The 21,253-nt window shown below is 36.1% G+C and overlaps 1 protein-coding gene across 2 annotated transcripts; it reads left to right on the plus strand.

The window, feature by feature from the left end:
- Positions 1–726: 726 nt before the first annotated feature.
- On the plus strand, positions 727–16,859 carry LOC103041868 (uncharacterized). 2 transcript variants are annotated; one of them, XM_022670494.2, is made up of 5 exons: positions 727–1,148; positions 6,976–7,003; positions 7,230–7,301; positions 11,784–11,849; positions 12,874–16,859. In XM_022670494.2, exons 1-5 carry the CDS (start codon positions 915–917, stop codon positions 13,305–13,307), a joined length of 834 nt encoding a protein of 277 aa, XP_022526215.2. In that variant the 5' UTR covers positions 727–914; the 3' UTR covers positions 13,308–16,859. The 2 variants fall into 2 exon arrangements, with proteins under 2 accessions (XP_022526215.2, XP_022526216.2); XM_022670495.2 differs by having other exon boundaries at positions 7,233–7,301.
- The last annotated feature ends 4,394 nt before the right edge of the window (positions 16,860–21,253 follow it).

Here is a 21,253-nt window from a genome sequence, read left to right on the forward strand (position 1 = left end):
GCTGGACTTTTTGAATATTTGCACCAGGAGTGGCATAAAGTTATCCTAAAGCAGTGTGTAAGACTGGTGGAGGAGAACATGCCATGATACCAGGGTTATTCCATTAAATATTGATTTCTGAACTCTTAAAACTTTATGAATATATCTTGTTTTCTTTGCATTATTTGAGGTCTGAAAGCTCTGCTTCTTTTTTGTTATTTCAGCCAATTCTCATTTTCTGCAAATAAATGCTCTGAATGACAATATTTTTATTTGGAATTTGGGAGAAATGTCTGTAGTTTATAGAATAAAACAACAATGTTTATTTTATTCAGACATACACCTATAAATATCAGAATCAGACAAACTGATTCAGAAACTGAATTGGTCTCAATTGGGTTTACAGTTAAGCAGTTTCTCTTAGCAAGCAAATGTAATTCTAAGTAAAGCTGACTAACTAGAAAAAGGCATAGTTACGCAGTGTTTGTATTAAATTTATATTGATACTGACCCTAATGATTTATAATGATGATGATGATAAGGATGGATTGATTTCCATGAAAATTTCCACGAACTAAAAGTGCCCATGTGAAGATGTGGATGGACACCTGCTGAGCATGGTAACTATGGTCACAGCAGGTATTTGTAATAAAACAGACTGCAAATTTCTCTGCAGGTTGAGCTCGGGTCACATGGTTTGCTCGGTGTGAGTTGATCCACCCACCTTGTGCCTGAGTAAAAGGCAGTAAAGCTGCAGGCAGGCGGGCAGGAAGTATCCGGGTATTGGTTAATCAGGTTGTGTGAGTTGAGTGGCCACACGGCGTCTTTCACGTTGACGAAACTTCACGGCTTGGATGTTTGTTTTGGGCGTCGATACGCAACGTAAGAGAAACAACGTGGGTGAATGTGATAAATAGGAGCGCGTGGAAGTGAGGATGGGAGCTCTGCTGTCTCGCATGGGAGCGATCGAGCTGAGGAGAGAGGAGGGAGCCCGAGGTGAAACTTACAACATGCTGCTGGAGACTGAAGCCACGCTGCGCTTTCAGCGCGCCCTGAAGCGCGAGCTCTACTTCGCGCGCGCCGCTGTGCTCGTCCTCGTGCTGGTGCTGGTGCTCGTGCTGTCGCTGGGCTTCTGCCTGTTGTTCTACATAGAGTTTCCCGCGTGCAAGGTAGGACTAGGGTGCTAACTGGACTGCAACGCAGTATAAAATATAAAATTTTATATTTTATATTTTATTTAATATTATTATTATTATTATTATTATTATTATTATTATTATTATTATTAGTCCCACATTGGGGGAATTCCCAGTGTTACTACAGCAAATGTAAGTTATACAAAGGCACAAAAGTTGAGAGGTAACATACTAAATAACTATAGGCATATAACATTATTACTAATAAAGTATCCTATTATAATTTTTTATTTATAGTTTTATTTAAAAAGTAAAACTGATGTTTCCCCCAGTTTACAAGGCCAATTACCCAAACCACTCATTGGGACTCCCCTATTTATTAGTGATTTATTAGCGCCATCTACCCACCCAGAGAGAGCAAAGCCAATTGTGCTCTCTCAGGGCTCTGGTAGCTGATGGCAAGGTACATGAACAGGATTCGAACCAGCAATCTCCTGATCATAGTGGCAGTTGCACATGAAGGAAAAAATGGACAATGCATAAAAAAACATTTGAACAATAGCAGAAACCACAACTGCTGATGTATTTTGGCTGCATATCAAAATCAAAATGTTAAATACTGTGTATCATGAGTGATCAATCTTAAGAATGTTTGATGGCTTTTATACTGTTTACATTAATACTGAAATTGTGTCATATTGACAGGAATAAAAAAATACAGTATCAGTCTATGGAACTATGGTAAAAAAACCTTTGGAACTATTCAGTAAGCAAAAAAGTTTTAAACAAAATAGAATATGTTTTATATTATAGATTCTTTAATATCGCACCCCTTCCTTAGCTTTGCACATCTTGGCTGGATGTTCTTAGTCTGCTTTATCAGTTAGTCACCTAGAATGGCTTGCTAAACTTGTCAAGAGTTAATTACTTGAATACTTTGAATTTGTGTTTGAGAGCATCAGTTGTGAAGTTTTGAAGAGGTAGAGTTGGTATACAGTAAACAGCTCTATTTTAGTAATGAACAAATACATATTATGGCAAAACTACTTAACTAAGTGTAGAAAAAAATATATAAGACATGCAGATTAGTCAATTAAGAAATTTCAAGAACTCAAAGTATTTTCAGGTGCATTCGCTAAGACCTTAAAAACATTTGATGAAACTGGCTCACATCAGGACCGTCCCAGGACAGAAAGACCAAGAGTTACTTTAACGTTAGAAACTCCGTATAGTGTGTGTGTTTAGAATTGTACCCTGATAGCAAAGAACATTGAATAAACATTTGTTTATTGGTTGCATTACATCTTTTAATGTTGATGGTGGAAAACAATCTTAAAACAACCTCCATTTAACACTGCATAATAGGCATCAGGTAGTGTTAAAATTCTGACATTGAATCAATGTTTATGTAAAGGATTTGAATGATGGCACTGAGCTCTTCTACACTGAAAATTCTTATAGAAAAAATGTCTAACTGTGTTTGGAAGGACCTGTGCTAGCTAATGTTGCCTCACACATTTATTTCTTGCTATTTTGTTTGATTTTAAAATTCAGTTAAACGACACTGTTTAACAACTGGTACACACCTTCTGGAGTAACCACGTGCACTTTACTTTTAGTGCACTTAGTTTATTTGGCTGCAGTTGGCAGTAAAGTCAGATATGATCGCTACGCAGCTTTAAAAAGCCGTCTGACCTAAACGTGTTAAATGATAATCATAGATATCATCACCATTATCGTCGTCATTATGAATCGCTTGCTTTTTATAGCACAAACTGTGTGGATGTCGTAGATTAGCTTCACATGGAAACAACATACAACGGTCTTTTGTGTTGTGTTGCAGTGTAGTTGTTTAAATACACAGTGCGTATGTAAATTGTTCAAACATTGTGTAACAAGTTATTTTTCTTTATCTTTGCCTTGTTGGGTGTTGTTTTGCATGACTAAATGGTTCTTTGCCTGGTTAAATGTTTTTATTGGTTCTTTATGTGGCTAAATGGTTTATTGCCTGGATAAATGGTTATTAGCAAGACTATATAGTTTTTTTTGAGACTGAATGGTTATTTGCCTGGTTAAATGGTTCTTTTCGTGACTAAATGGTTCTTTGTCTGGTTAAATGGTTCTTTTCGTGACTAAATGGTTCCTTTATTTGTTAAATGGTTTATTTGCCTGGTTAAATGGTTCTTTGCATGACTAATTAATTAGTTTTGTGCCTGGTTAAATGGTTATTTTTGTGACTAAATGTTTCTTTGTTTGCTTAAATGGTTTTTGCCTGGTTAATTGGTTCTTTGCCTGGTTAAATATTTTTTTATGGAAAAACAGATCTTCCTTTTGATAGTTAATACATGTTTTGGTTTAAATAGTCACTGCATTTACTAAAGAAACCACAAATTTGAGTGGTTTATGAATAAAATGTGTAACATATCTCAGCATCTCAACTTATCACAGATCAATTGCCTTCACAGTAGAACCACAAAAGAATGACTATTTGTTTAACCCATCTTTAAAGAACCACCTACACAAAGAACCTGATAAACAGTTGTATAAATCTTTAGTGCCTGGATCTCTGCCTGGATAGATTGAAATTTGTGTGGTTAAATGGCTTTTTGCCAGTGTAAATGGCTTGTGGCTTGGTTAAATGGCTCTTTCTTTTGTTGGGTCAAATGGTTATTTGCCGGATTAAAGGATTTGTTGCCTGGATGAATGAATGGATAGTTAAATTATCCTTTGTCCTTTTAGATGTTCCTTTAAATGCCTGAATAAATGAGTTGGTGCCTGGTTAAATGCTCCTTTTCCTGGCTAAATTTTTCTTTCCTTGGCCTTTGCTAAAGAACCCATGCGGGACCTCAAATGGTTAAGGATTAAAATATGCCCCATGTACCTCAGCACAGAGCACCTACTGCAAAAAATTGATTGACATTTTATGTCCAACATAATGTGCGTGACATTTATAATATAAGTAAAATGTTACCCTTTGTTGTTAGGTGGCATATCCTGTATGAAAGAACAGTGCTGAGATCTTTAATGTGAGATGTGAAGTTACTAAATATCAGTAAAACACTCCACCTGCTGTATTAAATCAAATACAGCATGGGATCTGTAGGGCAACATAATAGGAGCTTGAAAAATCAGAGCTGCTCTAAACATTTTAGGTTAAGCTGCAACTTGTTTTGACTTGAAATGTAGCGTTAGTGTCCGTGAATCAGTGTGAGAATTGCAGCATAGCTTGTGACAGAGAATTGGCACGTCTGCATTATTATGAAATCAAATACAGCTCATAAACTGTAGTAAAAAACTTTTTAGATAGAATTTGATAGGAAATGATAGATTATTTAGTGTTCTTTTAGTGAAGGCTGAAGGCCTATGTAGAAACATGACAACTCACTGTGAAATAAATTGATGTTTAAATGGTTTTAAATTATTTATCCTTTCTGTGATTACACAGATTGAAACCTTCTGGGTTTGTGGTCCTTTTTGATAAATGTACCAAAAAGGGTTCCACTATTACAAGACCTGAGGGTATGCTCTTGTTAAATCTGCAGAATTTAGAGGGTGGTTTAAATGTGTACTTCATCGCATTTTGAACTGAGCATTTCTTTTTCAATGTAAAATTTAGCTTATTTCTAGACTTAATATTTGTCTGGTAAAGTGTCATTAGAGGTTCCCAGCTCTGACATTAATCCAATGAGTATGGAATGAATGGGTAGAGGTTTAAGAAGTTTAAGAGAAGATCCCCATGTACCCCCTCAAATCGAGCCTTAGATGCAGTGCTACATAAAGCATGGCTGATTTGATACCCTGCTGCCTGACATCTGATATCTGTGGACAAATATAACCTTTACTGTCAGATTTGGCTCTATTAACCAAGCTAATAAAAACCTTCATCAGCATTTCTGGCACAATTACACGCTTCAAGTACAAAGTACATAAAGATGCAGGAAAAAAAAGTTATCTTAAAACAATTGTGCCTTATTTTTCCGGTAATCTCACACATAAACACACACAAATGCACAACACACGCTAAGATAGCCAGAATGATCAGTCAAACTGTGGCCTAGATTTTTCCCCCCCAGATTCAAACGACCTGGCTTTGCTGTTTCTGAGTAAATCTGTTTTCACTTATTGGCGACTTTTAGCCCGAGGCAGTTTCACAATCCCAGCAAGTTTTATTGCACTGGTTCAGAAATGTTCACTGCAGGATCTTTACTACTTGTAACATTATATTCTAGTAGGGTTTAAGTTGTTATTTAATGTGTAAATAGTAGGTGTGTATCTTTTTCTTTTGAGAGAAAACTGCTCATGTGGTTTAAAGAGCTTGTCTACCACACTGCTATTTTGACATCCGAATAAACCTTTAAAAATGACAGATTTTCCTTAACAGTTAGCTATTAGAGAAAACCAAGCTGCAGCTCTGCTTTTACTGGAATGTTTCCATAACCAAAAGCAGCTCACAAAACACACTTACTTTCCTCTCAGCACTACCTGAAGAGCTTGTAGCCTGTTAGCTTTTAGCTTAGCCCCCACTTGTTTCCTGAGTTTAGCGTTCATGAGCTAAAAAAATAAGTCCATTTAATTTTTGAGGGAGAGGACTATGGAGAGAAAAGAAAGGTCTTGAGGGCTAGTGTGAGTAGCTATTCTCCTAAAACCACGGTCAAATGTTCCGCTAGGGGGTAGGGTTTAAGTACATATTTGGGGTATAAATATTACTTATTTTAAGTACCTGCTGATACTGAGTCCTGATACAGTACTTTGGCATTGCAGTACAAAAAGAAAATAACAAATCTAAGTTGCTAATTAAGGTTTTTTAAATATATTTTTTAAATTATTATTAAAATGGTATCATCAGGCTAAGAGTGGTCCAGCCAGCTAAACATTCCATTTTATCACAAAAATGTGTGCAAAAAAAACAGTGCAAATATCAAACAGTGCACGTTTGAGTAAACCATGCAGCCTTCCAGATTGTTAGCTTTTATTTTATTAATGGATATGTAGATTAAAATTATAGTGTTAGATTGGCAAAAGTAAATGATATTTATATTAGTGGTGTCAGTTGCTGAAAATGTATTGTATTAAAACCACACTTTTAAAATCTTGATTTATATTTTTTACATAGGTAGTTACCTGTATTGTTGGAAGGGAGACTGTAATAATAGTAAAGTTTAGTTTTGGCCTGGTTGACTAGATTGAATTTTACTGTATTTTAATATATCATGGTAGTTTTGATGCTTTTATAGTGAAAATATTGTAATGTTCTGAGTTACGGAGTTTAGCTGAGAGCTTTAATGGAGAAAACATACACTAGTGTAGCTGCATATTGTATGTGTGTGTGAGAGAGAGGGAGGGGGGGGGGGAGCGTGTCAACAGTTTGGAGGAAAATAAAGCGTAGCTAGCTTGCAGGATTAGCATCCTTGTTGGTGTAATCAATAACATACTAAAATGCTGCTGCTAAATACCTTAAATGTAGCAAACAATATATATTGCCATGCCCACATTCTTAGACTACCAGCCTCCAGCTCACGGCTCAGTTCAGCTAACGGTATGCCCACTAAGATAATTCACATAATTGGATCAGGGACATCCTTAATAAACTCCCAAAAGACATTTAACATTTTGGGGTTGTGAAATTGCCTCATTTTTACAGCTTTGTTTTGGTTCTGCTGGATTTCCTTTTGAAGGAGGAACAACAGTGTTTGAAGTTCACAGTTTATCACTTACACGTACTAAACTATACTATGCCAAGAGGAAAATGCAGTGTTTAATTCTAGGTCACCTTTAAAACCTGCTGTATAAATCAGCTACCAGAGCTGCCAAGACTACCAGACACTGATCTAATGTGTGTGAACTTTCTCTTATTCCACAGGACAAAGGACACGACAGCAGGGCAAATAGTAAGTCTTCACTTTTTCAATGAGGTGACACACTGACAGTAATAAAGAAGTGGTAAAACAGGCTTTCAAATTAATTAATTAAAGCGAGAGCAGGCTGTGTTGTAACTGTAATTATAGTCTTTACAGTACAGTAAACCTTAACAGCCTGCTCTGCACAAGCATGACATTTCTGGTAGCAGTGAAAGGTCACATGTGTCTGAACATGCTTTTCCCTCTTTTCTCCAAGTAGATCAAGATCACCACACCGCCAGCAGATTGCGATCCGACCCCAAGCAACCCTGCTTAGATCTTCAGAATGGTAACCGCAACATTTAACTTTCCATAAGATAATAAGAGGATGCCACGCCTCAGATTAGGGGTGTGCAATATGGACACAATATAAAATAATAATGATATAATTATAATATAATAATATAGCAAACTTAAAATGTAACAAAATAAACAATGTAATGATAAAATATTGCATACCCCCAAAACCAGTAATAAATGTGCTGCAGTTAGGGCCACTAAAGAACTGTGAAATTACACTACAAATACAAATCTTTTTTTTGTATGCAAAAATGTAAATCATTTCACAGCTCTAGAACAGCTGCAGGTAGACTGTAGGGTCACTAAATAGCCATGGAAATTCTCTACAAATACAATTCTGATTAAATGTACCTTTCCTTTCATTTTTGGACGCCAAAAAATGTACATGATTTCGCCGTTCTAGTGTGGTGCAACTGTCTATATGCTTGCTGGTCAAGATACAGTGGTCCTAAATTCAAATCCCATTTTCAACACCTCAAGCTTCATTGGTCAAGAGTCTAAGACTCTACAGATGGAAATAAACAGGGAAAAAAATGACAAGGAATAGTCACAGAATAAACATGAATTAATTTATTTCAAATTTAATAATTTGACTATTCATGTTTAGGCTTAATTCAATATGTATGATTTTCTTTTGCAAAAGATATGCAAAAGAAAATAAATAAGTTAGGAGAAAAAAATGACTAAACTGAGTTAAGTCAGTGCTCTGTAATCAGTTACTTGAGCAAATTGGACTGACCACATTTTTAAGCATTTCAAGCATCTTATATATGCAGCTCTTCTAATGATAGTAAAGTCAATTAAAACAACTCATATTCCAAGGAATCGGAAAGATTTGGTGCAACTGTGATCAAAGGAGGATGGGTACCTTCTGCTGAGTCTTGGTCCCTCCTAAGGTTTCTACCACTACTATAAGGGAGTTTTTCCTTGCCACTGTTGCCACCACCACCCTGCCACTAGTGCCACTATCACTGTGGTGCTTACCCATAAAAGGCTTGTCCCATAACATCCCAAACATTTTCAGTCAGGGATAGGTGTAGCGATGCGGCTGGCCATGGCATGGTATCTGTGTCCACAAGGCAAGTTCCTGAGATGGCAGCAGTATGTGAATGAGCATTGTCCTGTAGAAATTGTGCACTGTAGTGTGAGGTCATAAAAAGGTTGGGGCCACTGGTTGCAAGACTTGAAACTGAAAGGTAAGGTGCACATTGAATTCTGCTGTGATTTGGGCAGCCGTGTTTTTTTTTTTTTGGATACAATCCGGGTTAGCACACGAATATCCCTTTCAGACAGCTTCCTCTTACAGTGTCCACAGTTAATCCTGTTGGATGTGGTTCGTCCTTCTCGGTGGTATGCTGACATTACACTGGATGACATTACCGTGGCTCTTTATACATCACAAAGACTTGGTCACAGATGCGCCAGCAAGTTATGCACCAACAATTTGTCCTCTTTTGAACTCTGGTATGTCACCCATAATGTTGTGTGCAAAACTGTGCTCCTACCCTGCTAACTGAACTAGGGCTGTCCCTAACGATTATTTTTTAAACGATTATTCTAACGATTATTTTTTTCGATTAGTCGACTAATCTATTTATTGAGAAACATATTTAAATAATTATTATTTTACGTTTTAAAGCAAACGATAAAATACTATATTTATATATAATAACAACAACAACAACACAAGCCTACTAAACCAAACCCCACACTTATAATCACTTACATGTACAACACGTTTAGATCTATAACGCTAAAAATGGTAAGCTCCCATACACCACAACCGTGTGTTGCACTGTTTTCTGTGACCGCTAGATTTTGTGACCACGGGCAAGTAGTTCTCAGCAGACCGGTGCACTGGCCGATTCGAAACGTGTTCGTTTCTAATGTTTACCCCGAACTGGCCAAAACGGTTCAGTTTAGGGCTGAGGGTAAGGTGTAGGTATAGAAAGCTTCCGTTTTGCCAATGAACGCTCATAACCGTGAGCACTGGTCACAAAATTCCGACGGTGACAGAAAACGGTGTAACACCGCAGCGCCGACGGCGCTAGCTAAAATAACTTAAGGCAGCTAGCTTAGCTAAACACCTGAACTTATGAATAATGCTACTGTTTCTGGAAACTGCGAAATGCCATGCACAAATATAAACCAAAAATGTATAATTTCTGCCTGTGGCAGGTTTAAAACCTTTGGTAGACAGCCTTAAGTCTTTTTAAGGACACCCGCGGAGACCCTGATGTAAACGGTAACTTACTGTGTGACCCTGTTGACATAGTGCTCCTGGATGTTTGCGCTCCAAGTGCTCCTTTTGCACATATGGCAGAGGACCACATTGTTGGCCTTTTGCGTGAAATGCTCCCAAACTTTAGATGCCCGCAGTTCTACAGCGGGGGTGTTGTGCCGATTCTGTCCGCGAAGCGGGAGTCAGATTCAGCAGAGAGTCTCTCTCTCTCTCTGTGTCTCTCTCTCTCTCTCTCTCTCTCTCTCTCTCTCTCTCTCTCTCTCTCTCTCGCACGTGAACTCCTCCGCGTTTGACTTGCAGAACTGTGTTTAGCTGTTCTTAAAAATCATTTTAATTAAATAATAGTTCTATGCTTCTATGTTACCGTGTTAATTAACATATTTACGACGCGCCGACGCACGTTATGCAAATCGATGTATTTTCGTAATCGATGACGTCGATTATGTCGACGCGTCGCCCCAGCCCTAAACTGAACCTTCACACACTGCTCTTACTGGTGCAATGTGCAATTAATGAAGATTGGCCAACAGGCTGCTCAAATTTAGCCATGAAACCTCCCACGGTTTCATTGTCCAACCCTTGTACATTCCTTTCTCCTGTAACTGGAAAAATGAATCAGTGGTCATACACATGCTGTAGTGACGGTAGAGTTAAACATGGCACCCTCAGCAGAAGCCTGAAGTTGGGTCATCACTGAGCTGAATGGGTCACAGGGAAGTGACGATTTCCAGGGCTGCTGTAGTCAAAGCACAACAAATGCCTTTTGACTGCCAGCCAGCTGATGAAACAGCCTTGCTGCTTAGAAAGCTGAAAGGAATTCAGGGTTGATTATTAACTTCCTGTCAACAAAGAACTTTGAGACAATGAACACAGCAGCAGGAAGAGGAAGCCATGAGATTTGCTTGTGCTGCAAATATAATTATTTTTTGTCATTTTGATGTCCATTAGGGATGGGCAATATGACCTTAAAATAATATTGTAATATTTCAGGATATTTCTGTAATATCCTGGAAATAGAAAAAAAAAAAAAAACAGAAATTTTATTTAAACTTCAAGAATATATTTTGTACAAATAAGCTGTTTCTGGCCACGCCCCATGTTTACCAAATATGAATAAGCTAGTTCTTTCTTAACTGCAAAAGAAGCACAAAAAAATCTCCCTCATCTGCTGACTTACAACATACAGTAAATACAGATCCCTACGTCAGACGAAGCATGGTGCCCGTAAAGCCAGCAGATCTTTACGGTGGATCTTTAACTAATTTAGTGGGTGGGGCACTTCGGGGCAGTTGATGGGTGAGTGGTGGTGCCAGCGTGGTTCTATTCACATATAAAATCCCCTTTTAAGTTCTGTTCATTATAATTTTTTTAAATATTCAATGGAAACCAACAAATCTGTCTATTGTATAAACAACAGTAACTTAACAAAGCTCTGATTTTGTATAAAATAATAATAATAATAATGTAAAAAAAATTAAGTGTGTAACATTGTAGAAAACAATTTAATGGAACGAAAAACAAAAAAGTTCAGAATATTTAGTGAATGCATATAAACACAACATAATATACTATCATAAAAAAATTACTCTAAGCATTATATATTCTGTACTAACTCAAATATGTAATCAGATGGTAAATACCTCTCTATACACAGTATGTTGTCTGTTTCAAGGTGGAAATCTCTTTGGGTTTTGAATCTCCTTCTGCCCACTGCCCATTCTCCAGTTACCCCAGGTTGCCAGGTATGGGACACAATAATAGCAAGCAAAATGGAACAGAAGCTGCTGTACTTTGGCTAACTTTTGTTAACTTTGGCTATCACAACCAGCGGTGCAGATACCTAGCTACCTTGCTAAAAGTTGACATAGAAAACTGTTATATAAAATCCACATAAGCCTGTATATAATATGCAAACAAGAAAATAATTCCAAACAAATACCTTGGCTGAAAAACTTGCAGCAGAATATGACTGGGAGTCACTTGCCATTGCAAAAGTCCTTGAACTGTTCTTTCACTCGTTTGTGTTCAGTTCAGTGTCCTCAACCTGGCAACCCGCTGAGTTTCACATCTGGGGGAGAGGGAGAAATTGCACTGTGGTAGCCATTTCAAATGTTTTAGTCATTTAGTGCCTATTAAACATTTAATGCTTTACAGTAAAGGGCAAAACAAATGAAACATGGTAAAGATATCATCATGTTTGATAAAATGGCATATCCCTGTCTCTTCCAGAAACTCAAAATCACCAGCAAGATGATATCTCTGAGCCTAAGCCACCACCCTCGGCTTATCTGATAGGTAACTACAACATCTATCTGTCTGTGTGTCTGTCTGTGTAATTATCTATCCGTCTGTGTACTTGTCTGTTTTATAGCTGTAGTAGACAATACAATATTAATATTCTAAGCGCATTCTATGAATAATAATAATAATATAATATATCAACTATAACTAGACTGAAGTTAACTTTATTAGACAAATCTAAAAAAAAAAATGAATTGAATCAAGTATTAAAAACAGCAACACAATTAACATTAGCATTGGTATATTAGAAAATACTGAGGATAACATGTATTGAATAGCAATAGAGCTAATAAAAAGCAATAAAAGCTATGCTAGGCTAATTTCATCCCATGGTTCGTCCCATGTAGCTTGTTTTAACACAGTAAGCGTGAAGGCTACGGTCCAATATACTCCCCTCCGAAAAGTGAAAGAGCAAAGTAGTGCATGGCACGGCTAGCGGGTAATGCTCATGCTGCTCCAGCAGTGCTAGCTGGGGTTAGCAGCAGGCTACAGTCTGATATACTCACTTCTGAACAGCAAAAGAGCTAGCACTTAGCGGGTAATGCTAATCCTGCTTCAGTCTCGAGTCTCGGTGCTGAAGAAACTTTACTGAAACTGCTCCTTACAACCTGACTGGTAAAATGAAAACATAAGGATGTTGAGTGCGCCTTATAGTGGGATATAGAGCCGTATAGAGATCATTTGTTGAGTATACAGTAGTGTTGGGTTGGGTATTGGATCTCAGTTTAGATTTTTCATTTTAAAAGTGTAAGACAGAACATAAAAAAAAGCTGTGTCCAGGCTATAGAACGTTCTTTTAGCCATGAGCATCACGTCTCAACAAGTATCTTAATGATCACATCCAGGAAGGATCTTAATACTAACCTAAAATAACTAACTAAAGCCCTGAATGCTGTGGAACTGTGCTATATTTTTGAAGGTGTCATGAATAATAGTACCGTAATTGTAACGTAAAATTATGTCTCATTAATTTTGATGATGAATTAAATTGTCCCATGCTTTCTTGTTTTGTGTACAGCTGACTGCCTCACCAATTCAGCGCAAAATGAAGACAACGTCACATGGGGTTTAAGACTGGAATTGGTTGATTTCAAAATACAAGACAGCAAGTCTTTGATTGTTCCTGAAAATGGGATGTACAGAATTTCACTGCAGATTACCTACAGAAACGGAGAAAGTAAAAAAGACAGTGAAGAAGATAAGCCAGAACATATTTTGCTCTCCCACAAAGTTCTGGTGTACCAAACAGGGTACAGTAACAAGCCCAGACCTGTCGTGGAAGCCTACGAATTCGTCTACTGGCAAAACTTTGAATGGTATAAAACAAAGTACTCTGAAAATGACTTCATAATGAATAAGGGGGACATAATCATGGTGGTGTCCTCCAACCCCTCCTTCATAAAATGTGGTGTTACATCCTTCCTCACTGTCCGTCACGTGCCCACGGGTTAGGCGTAGTGTTAGTGACAGGGTTGTGTATAGCTTCTTTTTTTCATGTAGCTTAGTCTTTCACCACTTGTACATAGCTTGTATTTTTCTGTCCTTTAATACTTAAGCATGTATAGTGAGATTGCTATCCTATTGGAGTGGAACAGGATAACTTTAGATGTTGGATTTTCTCATCCTGCTGTAATTTTGTTTGCCTTTTTTTCTCACTTGTATTTCATTGAAACATGTGGAGAAAGATTCTTTTAGAACAGTGGTTCTCAAAGCATGGTTGTACTCGAAACATCCCAAGGTATATGATACTACAGTGGATGACCTCAGAAAAAAAAAACTGCTTGCATTAAAATATTATAGACTGAATATTTTGATGCAAGCAGTTTACCTAACGTTACAGTTGTTTGTTTTTAGTGTTCTACCCTTTGGAACATGTATGAAAGCCCACATTTTAAGTCTTCACTTCTTTAGGGCTACTAGATTTATTGACCCTAGAGTAAAACCCTGTGGAACACCACACGATATGCTATATCAACAAATCACCAATACTTTTGTTTTTTACAACTGCTAAGAAGCGTTTAACAGTACTTTGGCTACTTTTTGTAAACTCTAAATACATCAACATGCTTACCTCATAAAATTAACCAAATAGTTTATTTTCTGCACAAAAGACTGTTTTTTTTTGTTGTCACATCTTAAAAATCTGGATCATGTTGAGTACTCCCTCAGATCCTGTATATTGGTGCTACTCCCGCGTTCGTTTTCAATGGGAAAACAAAAAGACTGGATACCTGGAGGTGCACCTCACAATTTATTTGTACAGAGACCTCTAGGGACCACCTCCACTTACAAGGAGTTAAAATGAAATAGTCTGAAGAGTATTTCACAGACACAAGCATTTATAGACAAACCACACCTCAAGGTCACAGAGGAAGGCACCCTAGACAGTTCCCTAAAAAACTGGTTCTAACTGGTCTTGATCAGAAGTTGTCTCTCAATTCGTCCATCGTCATTTATGACCCAACATCGCAATGGATGGTAACCATCGCGATGCCACGCCCACTTTTTTGTTTTTCCAGAAACATGCACTGACCTTCTTTAGGTCTCCTTAACCTAAATCTTTAGCAGGGATTGTACGGAAAAATGATCAAATCAGGTATATAACTTATATGAATTAGTGTCTAATTGGCATATTATTATATTATTTATTATTATTCTATTATTATTAAGATATCATTATTTATATCTAGGTTACAGCTTGTCTTCATTTTTTTCTGCATGTCTGTATTAATTTTCAACATTTCATGTTATTCAAGCAAATAGAATAAGCCTGCTCGTTGTGCGTCGGGAAACTTGCTCATTGTCAACCAGTGTTGGGCACGTTCCTTTGAAAAAGTAAATAGTTATATTTACTAGTTACTTCTCCAAAAAAGTAACTGAGTTACTAACTGAGTTACCCCACTATAAAAGTAACTAGTTACCAGTAAAAGTAACTATTGACTTACCTTTGTTACTCGCCTTTAAAAAATGTACAAAAGAAAATAAATGATGTAATTTCTATTATTATTACAAAAATAACAAACGAAAATAAACCCAAAATGTTGACAAATATAATCTAACGAATTTCAAAACATAGAAACGAAAAACGTTAAAATGGTATTAATATAACAGTTTAACAGCTGGATCAAACAGTTATAAGGATTTAGCGTCAGTCATAAGAAAAGCGTGTGCGGCATTGCGATTTAAAAAAAAAACAAAAAACATTTTAATAAATAAGGTCCTGTCAGGTGTAGTAAAATGTATGATATTCAATGGTATTAAATTCACATTCACATTTATTGATATTTAATCAAGAGAAATCAGACAAAAAGCGCCGCGCTGCGCTCTCTCTCTCTCTCTCTCTCTCTCTCTCTCTTTCGCAGCGCAGAGCTGAATTCAGCGCGAGGCTACAAATAATATAACAACTCAGTTTAGTTAAATAAATTACGATGGGTGAGGACCTGTAAATTTAATTGAATATTGTCCAAAAATTTAAAATTAAAGTACATAAACACAAAATTTTTTTGTTTACTCTAAACACTAAACCAAATATTACTAAATACTAAATATTCCTCTTCTATGTCCTGGTTTAACAAAACCTTGTCCTGGACTAACTATTCCTCTCCCTTCACCCAGAAACAATTAATTTATTATTTTCTTTCTCTTTCTGCTCTTATAGCTAGCTACACATGCCACACTCAGTCCAATAAAATCCCCCTTTTGTATATGTCTCATGCTAAGACAAGAACCAGCTGTGGTTGTCTTATCATAGCCTTTTATTTATTATTTATAATCTGTACCCCAAAAATTGTTTATCAGTTTCAGTAGTTATTTAATGTAGTTAAAGATTGAAACACAAGGTATTTAATTCTATTATGCTGTCTGCAATCAATTGTAAATAAGATAATAAAGATCCAGAACTGTATTAGTGGGTAATATTGTTTGTTTGTAAAATGTATCCATGTTTTAAACATGCTAATTGAAAACATATTGTGTGATAACAGCATGAATTTAGAGTTTTATAAATGCGACTACATATCAGATAAAAGCACACTGATTGTTGTAAAAAACAGTTAAATAAGGTAGTAAGTTCACTGCTTGAAAAACATATTTTCCTTTGAAAACCACTGTTTATAAGAACTTCCCACATCAGAGTTTGTAACAAGAATTTTTTAAGCTATTTTATAATATTGTTTTTTATGTAGTAATAGTAATGTAAAGGTATTTAATTGTGTACAGTTGTGGTTTATAAAAAAATAAGCATGCGTCACAGTTTTTATAAAATATTCTCATTTATTGACGTTTAACAAAAAAAAAAACACATAAAAACAGATGCAGTCTGTAAATGTAAATGTAGAGGTACAGGTAATCAAACATGTAATCACATAAATCCAATTCAATTGAACTAGCAGTGCACCGAATAGTTTGCAGCTGAAATGTGTCGAAAAATGGTGTTTTTGCTGTTTGTCTGAATAAGTGAAAAGACCAATAATATATTCCAAACAATTACTAGTTTATTTTAAGTCGTATATTCAGTGTTCAATTAATATTTGTGAAACTGTAGTTTTGTATTACACAAAATATACTTTTAGACTATTTAACGTATTTAATTGTAAACAAAGTGGCAAAAAAAAATTTGGTTTAGTTTTAGTTTAAACCAATTTTTTTGGTGCATCATTAATCTGTACAAGGCAATACTGCAGAAGTAGCTCTTGACCTCTTGACCTAACTGAGGTCAATATCTTATCAATACCTAACTTTTCAATATCATTTTACTCTCAACCACTGTCTGAACATAGAGATCAGATCTGGTTGCATATCTACATTGGTTACTGTCAACAACAGTCTAAACAGTCTGATCAGATTTGGACATGTTTCCAGTGTAGGACTGTAGAGAAGTGGCTCAGATTGTTAATTAGAACACTATGTATTATTCTGTTGATATTGTTGTATATGGTCAGTTTATATATGCTATATTTTATGTTGTAATGAGAATTGTGTATTAAATAAACATGTTAAACAATATTTTTTCCTTTTTTTTTTCTATAAATTCAAGAGGTCCAATTTTTCAGAAGCAAAAATTCCCACAAATATGCTTCTTGTTTGTGTATTTTGTAAGTAGCACACTTCTAGTATACTTATTTACAATGTCTAAATTAGGTTGAAAGTAAAAGGTGAAAAGACGTCTTTTTTTCAGCAAAAATCTGTGCTGTTATCGTTATTGAGAAATTAAACAATTTATTTTCTTACCTCCTATGTAACACACCCCCCCAGGTATTTTGATTATGAGGCTGTACTTTAAATTCCACCAGATCAGACCTGGGCATTGTATGGCCTGCGGGCCACAACCGGCCCTCTGACAAGGGGTGTGCCATATCGTATTGTACATGATAATATTGTAAAAAATTTTCAATATCGTGAAAGATTATATACTATAAAATATCGTCATCCATATCACCCATCCCATTTCCCATTATATATCTACTAGAGTTAGATTATATCTGTCCAGTATCATTTATTTTACTATAATCCTGGATATCTGGAGATATATGGAGTGCATTATTATTAGTATCATGACATTCTGGATCATTGATTTCTGTTACAAATCTGATAAAATTCTTGTATTTCACTTAGGGGTGTGCAGTATTATATTGTATGTAATAATAACATTTTTTTTCTTGCAGTGTATAATGTATCTTTGAAATATTTTTAAAAGAAGTGTTTTGTCATATTGCCAAGAGTATCGTTATCGCAAAAATACCATAAAATATCGTGATATTATTTTAGGGCCATATCGCCCACCCCTACCTCTGACTATTTTTGTTCGGCTCGCGTGAGATTGTTGGTAAATTAGGAAGGAAAAGTAAAACTGTAAGTCGCGCATTCCGCACCAAAAAAAGTGTGCGTGTCTAAACGGTGTATTACGCGTGCACAGCGGTGCTGGAGGAGCAGAGGCTCGTGCTTCTCCTGCAGAGACTGAAAAAGGAACAGAAACGAGTTTTACAGCTAAATAAAAATGATTTACCTGATCTAATCAACAAATATACACCAGAAATACAACTATCTGTAAAACAGTCTTTATCAAATGATAGTACAAAACTCTTATTAACAGTTAACATTGTTAACTGTATTCATAATGTATGTTTCCAGTAATATCCTGAGAAATAAGACAAGAATTTGGTCCTATAAAACAGGAAAATCAAAGGGTTATTATATCACACCACTAAATTCTTAAAGATTTCTTTCTTATGTATTCAAAATAAATGTTTCAAGTGATATTACTGGATCATGTTAGAGTAATGGGATACCAAACTTAGGAATCATCTATTTTCAGTTCTTCATAAAATAGATTTGATCACAATTGTGTGCTGTCCTCCACATTTCCACATCAGATTTTCAGCCTGACTTTAATGTACTTGTTCAAGCCCAAAAGAGGCTAGATTTCTTACTGAACACTAAAAAAGAAATGATGGAGAACAAACATACAAATGCATTTATTTCATTTTTTGGTATAAAATGATGCTGGTCTTTTGAAAAACTTTTCTTTGTGTAAAGTAGTGTAGCTACACTATATATATATATATATATATATATATATATATATATATATATATATATATATATATATATATATATATATATATATTGAGCAGAATCAAGCTAACCCATGCCCACCCCTGCACCAGATCCAACTGATCAGCTTATAGACAATCCTTTATTCTGTTTACCTGTTAAAATCCCTTAGCCCCCTATGGAAAAAATCAAAATCATCAATGTATATCCAGCAGTGTATTAGAAATATAATACCAAATAAGGGATTTTAAAGCAGAGGAAGCTCTAGAATATGCAGAACAGTGGGAATATTCAGTAGAATACGCAGGAACAGGGTTGAGAAACACTGCTCTAACGTGACGTCTGTTCATTTGTAATTCACAGTAAGATCACATGTCCTGAGTAAATAGAGGGATTCCAGGCAAATATATATCACATTGTCACATATGTCACATTGTTCTTTCCAGAATTTGCTTTATCATGGCAGCTATTAATTAAAATCTGACGAATATATTTGTAATAATGTAATAAAATGAAAATTAATTATTTAAAAATTACAATTGCCTCTCGCAATTGAAGTGTTGCTATGATAATATCACGATAGTATCAAATATTTATTTTCTCCACTGTACCTCTATTTTTCCAGATGTTTCAGTACTGCTACTGCACTGATTGTTTCTAATGAGTGAAAGATACATTTAGTGTGTTATAACATAAAGTGTTATAACTATATATTTATCTTCATGTTCTTTTACATTTAAGCAGCTGTCCTGTTAACTAACAGTCAACAAATTTTATTAAAGCTCATATTTAAGTCATGAAAACCTGCAATTAAAACTGAATAATCAGAAAAATAAAAAGCATACTGATTGAGACAGCATTGCTTAAGGAAGCAGACCAGACGCTATCAGAAGACACGTCTCCAGAAAAGGGCCAATGTGTGGGCAGCAGTGCCCATGTGTCATTCTCCACAGCTGCCCTGATGCCATCTATCAGCAATGTGGGAAAAAAGCACTGCCATCTATCAGCAAAAAAACACTACCGCTTTTTCTAAATACTGGCCCCAGCGGAACTAATTTCAGGCAGGAAAGTTCAAATTATACAAGCAAGTCACAAGACCCAGACCACAGACTTCAACTTCCAGTTACAGCCAATTACAAAAAGTGCATTTATGTATGTGTGAAAAAGTGTTTGCTTCCTTCACGTTTTTTTACTTTTTTGCAGGTTTGTTACTCTTAATTGTTTTGGATCATCAAACTAATTGAAATATTAGTCAAAGACAACACAAGTAAACACAAAATGCAGTTTTTAAATGTAAGTTTTTATTATTCAGAGAAAAAAAAAACAGAAACTACATGGCCCTGAGTGAAAAAAAGTGTCTGCCCCATTTAAAACATAACTGTGATTTATCACATCTGAGTTCAATTTCTCTAACCACAACAAGACCTTATTGTTGCCAGACCTAGAGAATCAAGAAGTCACTTAAATAGAACCTGTCTGACAGCATAAAGCAGCTAAAAGATCTCAAAAAGCAACAAAATATACACAGTAAGTCTATCAGTAAGTAAGGAAATTTTTCTAAGGCTTTAGGACACCACTGGATGACAGTAACAGATATTATTCACAAATGGAGAAAACGTGGAACACTGGTGAACCTTACTAGGAGTGATCGGTCTATCAAAATTACTCCAAAAGGGCATGGACAACTCATCCAGGAGGTCCCAAAAGAACCCAGAAAGACAGCTATGTGTCCTGTTATATCTGACCTAAAACTAACACAGCATTTCAGAAAAAGAACCTTATACTAAAAGTCAAACGTGGTGGTGGTAGTGTAATTGTCTGGGGCTGCTTTGCTGCTTCAGGACCTGAACAACTTGCTGTAATTGATGGAATCATGAATTCTGTTCTCAGAAAATCCTGAAGGAGAATGTCCAGCCATCAGTTTGTGGCCTTAAGCTAAAGCGTACTTGGGTTCTGCAGCAAGACAATGGTCTGAAGCAGACCAGTAAGCCCATCTTGGATGGCTCAAAAAAATGAAGGTTTTGGAGTGGCCTAGTCAAAGTTTGAGATGCTGTGAATTGATGTTGTGTCTCCAATGTGGCTGAATTGAAACAATTCCGCAAAGAAGAATGATCCAAACTTCCTCCACAGAGATGTGAAAGACTTGTTGCCAGTTAATGGTAAAGCTTGATTGCAGTTGTTGCTACTAAGGGTGGCACAACCAAGTTATTAGGTTTAGGGATACTTTTTCACACAGGGCTAGATTGGTTTGGATAGAAGTTTTCTCTTAAAAAAACAATTATCCCTTAAAACTGCTTTTTACATTTACTATGAGCAGATGTTTGAATCAATTATATTCAGAGCAGTTCCTTTCAGCATTGGCGTAGGAACCGGGGGGGATGGGCAAATGTGTCCCCCCCAATATCAAGCCCGCTCCTACGCCCTTGCCTTTCAGTGTTCTTTTCTGTGCGGCTTAACAGAAGCATTACTGTTCCTCATCAGATTGAGTGGAAGTGACTCACTGGTATGACCTTTTCCTACCAAATGTAAATGAGGCTTAATAAAATTCTTTCCTGGAAAAAAGGGATTTTAATGAACAAGTTGCTTGTGTTGCAGTCTGGTCTCATAATTTGAGTAATTGACCATAGAGTTAGAATAACATTACAGATTAAAGAGCAAAACTGCTCATGGTGCAGAGCTGAGTTCTCTGTTAATCATAAACAGTATACAGTATATATCACTATGAGTTCAGGATTCTTTATTTATGCACAAATTTGAAGGCAAGATTTCCTGGCCCAGATACAGCACAACAGGCCCAAACCATGATACTACCACCACCATGTTTTTACATATGGGATAAGGTTTAT

The sequence above is a fragment of the Astyanax mexicanus genome, chromosome 12 (genome assembly GCF_023375975.1).
Source record: "Astyanax mexicanus isolate ESR-SI-001 chromosome 12, AstMex3_surface, whole genome shotgun sequence".
Classification (NCBI taxonomy): domain Eukaryota; kingdom Metazoa; phylum Chordata; class Actinopteri; order Characiformes; family Acestrorhamphidae; genus Astyanax; species Astyanax mexicanus.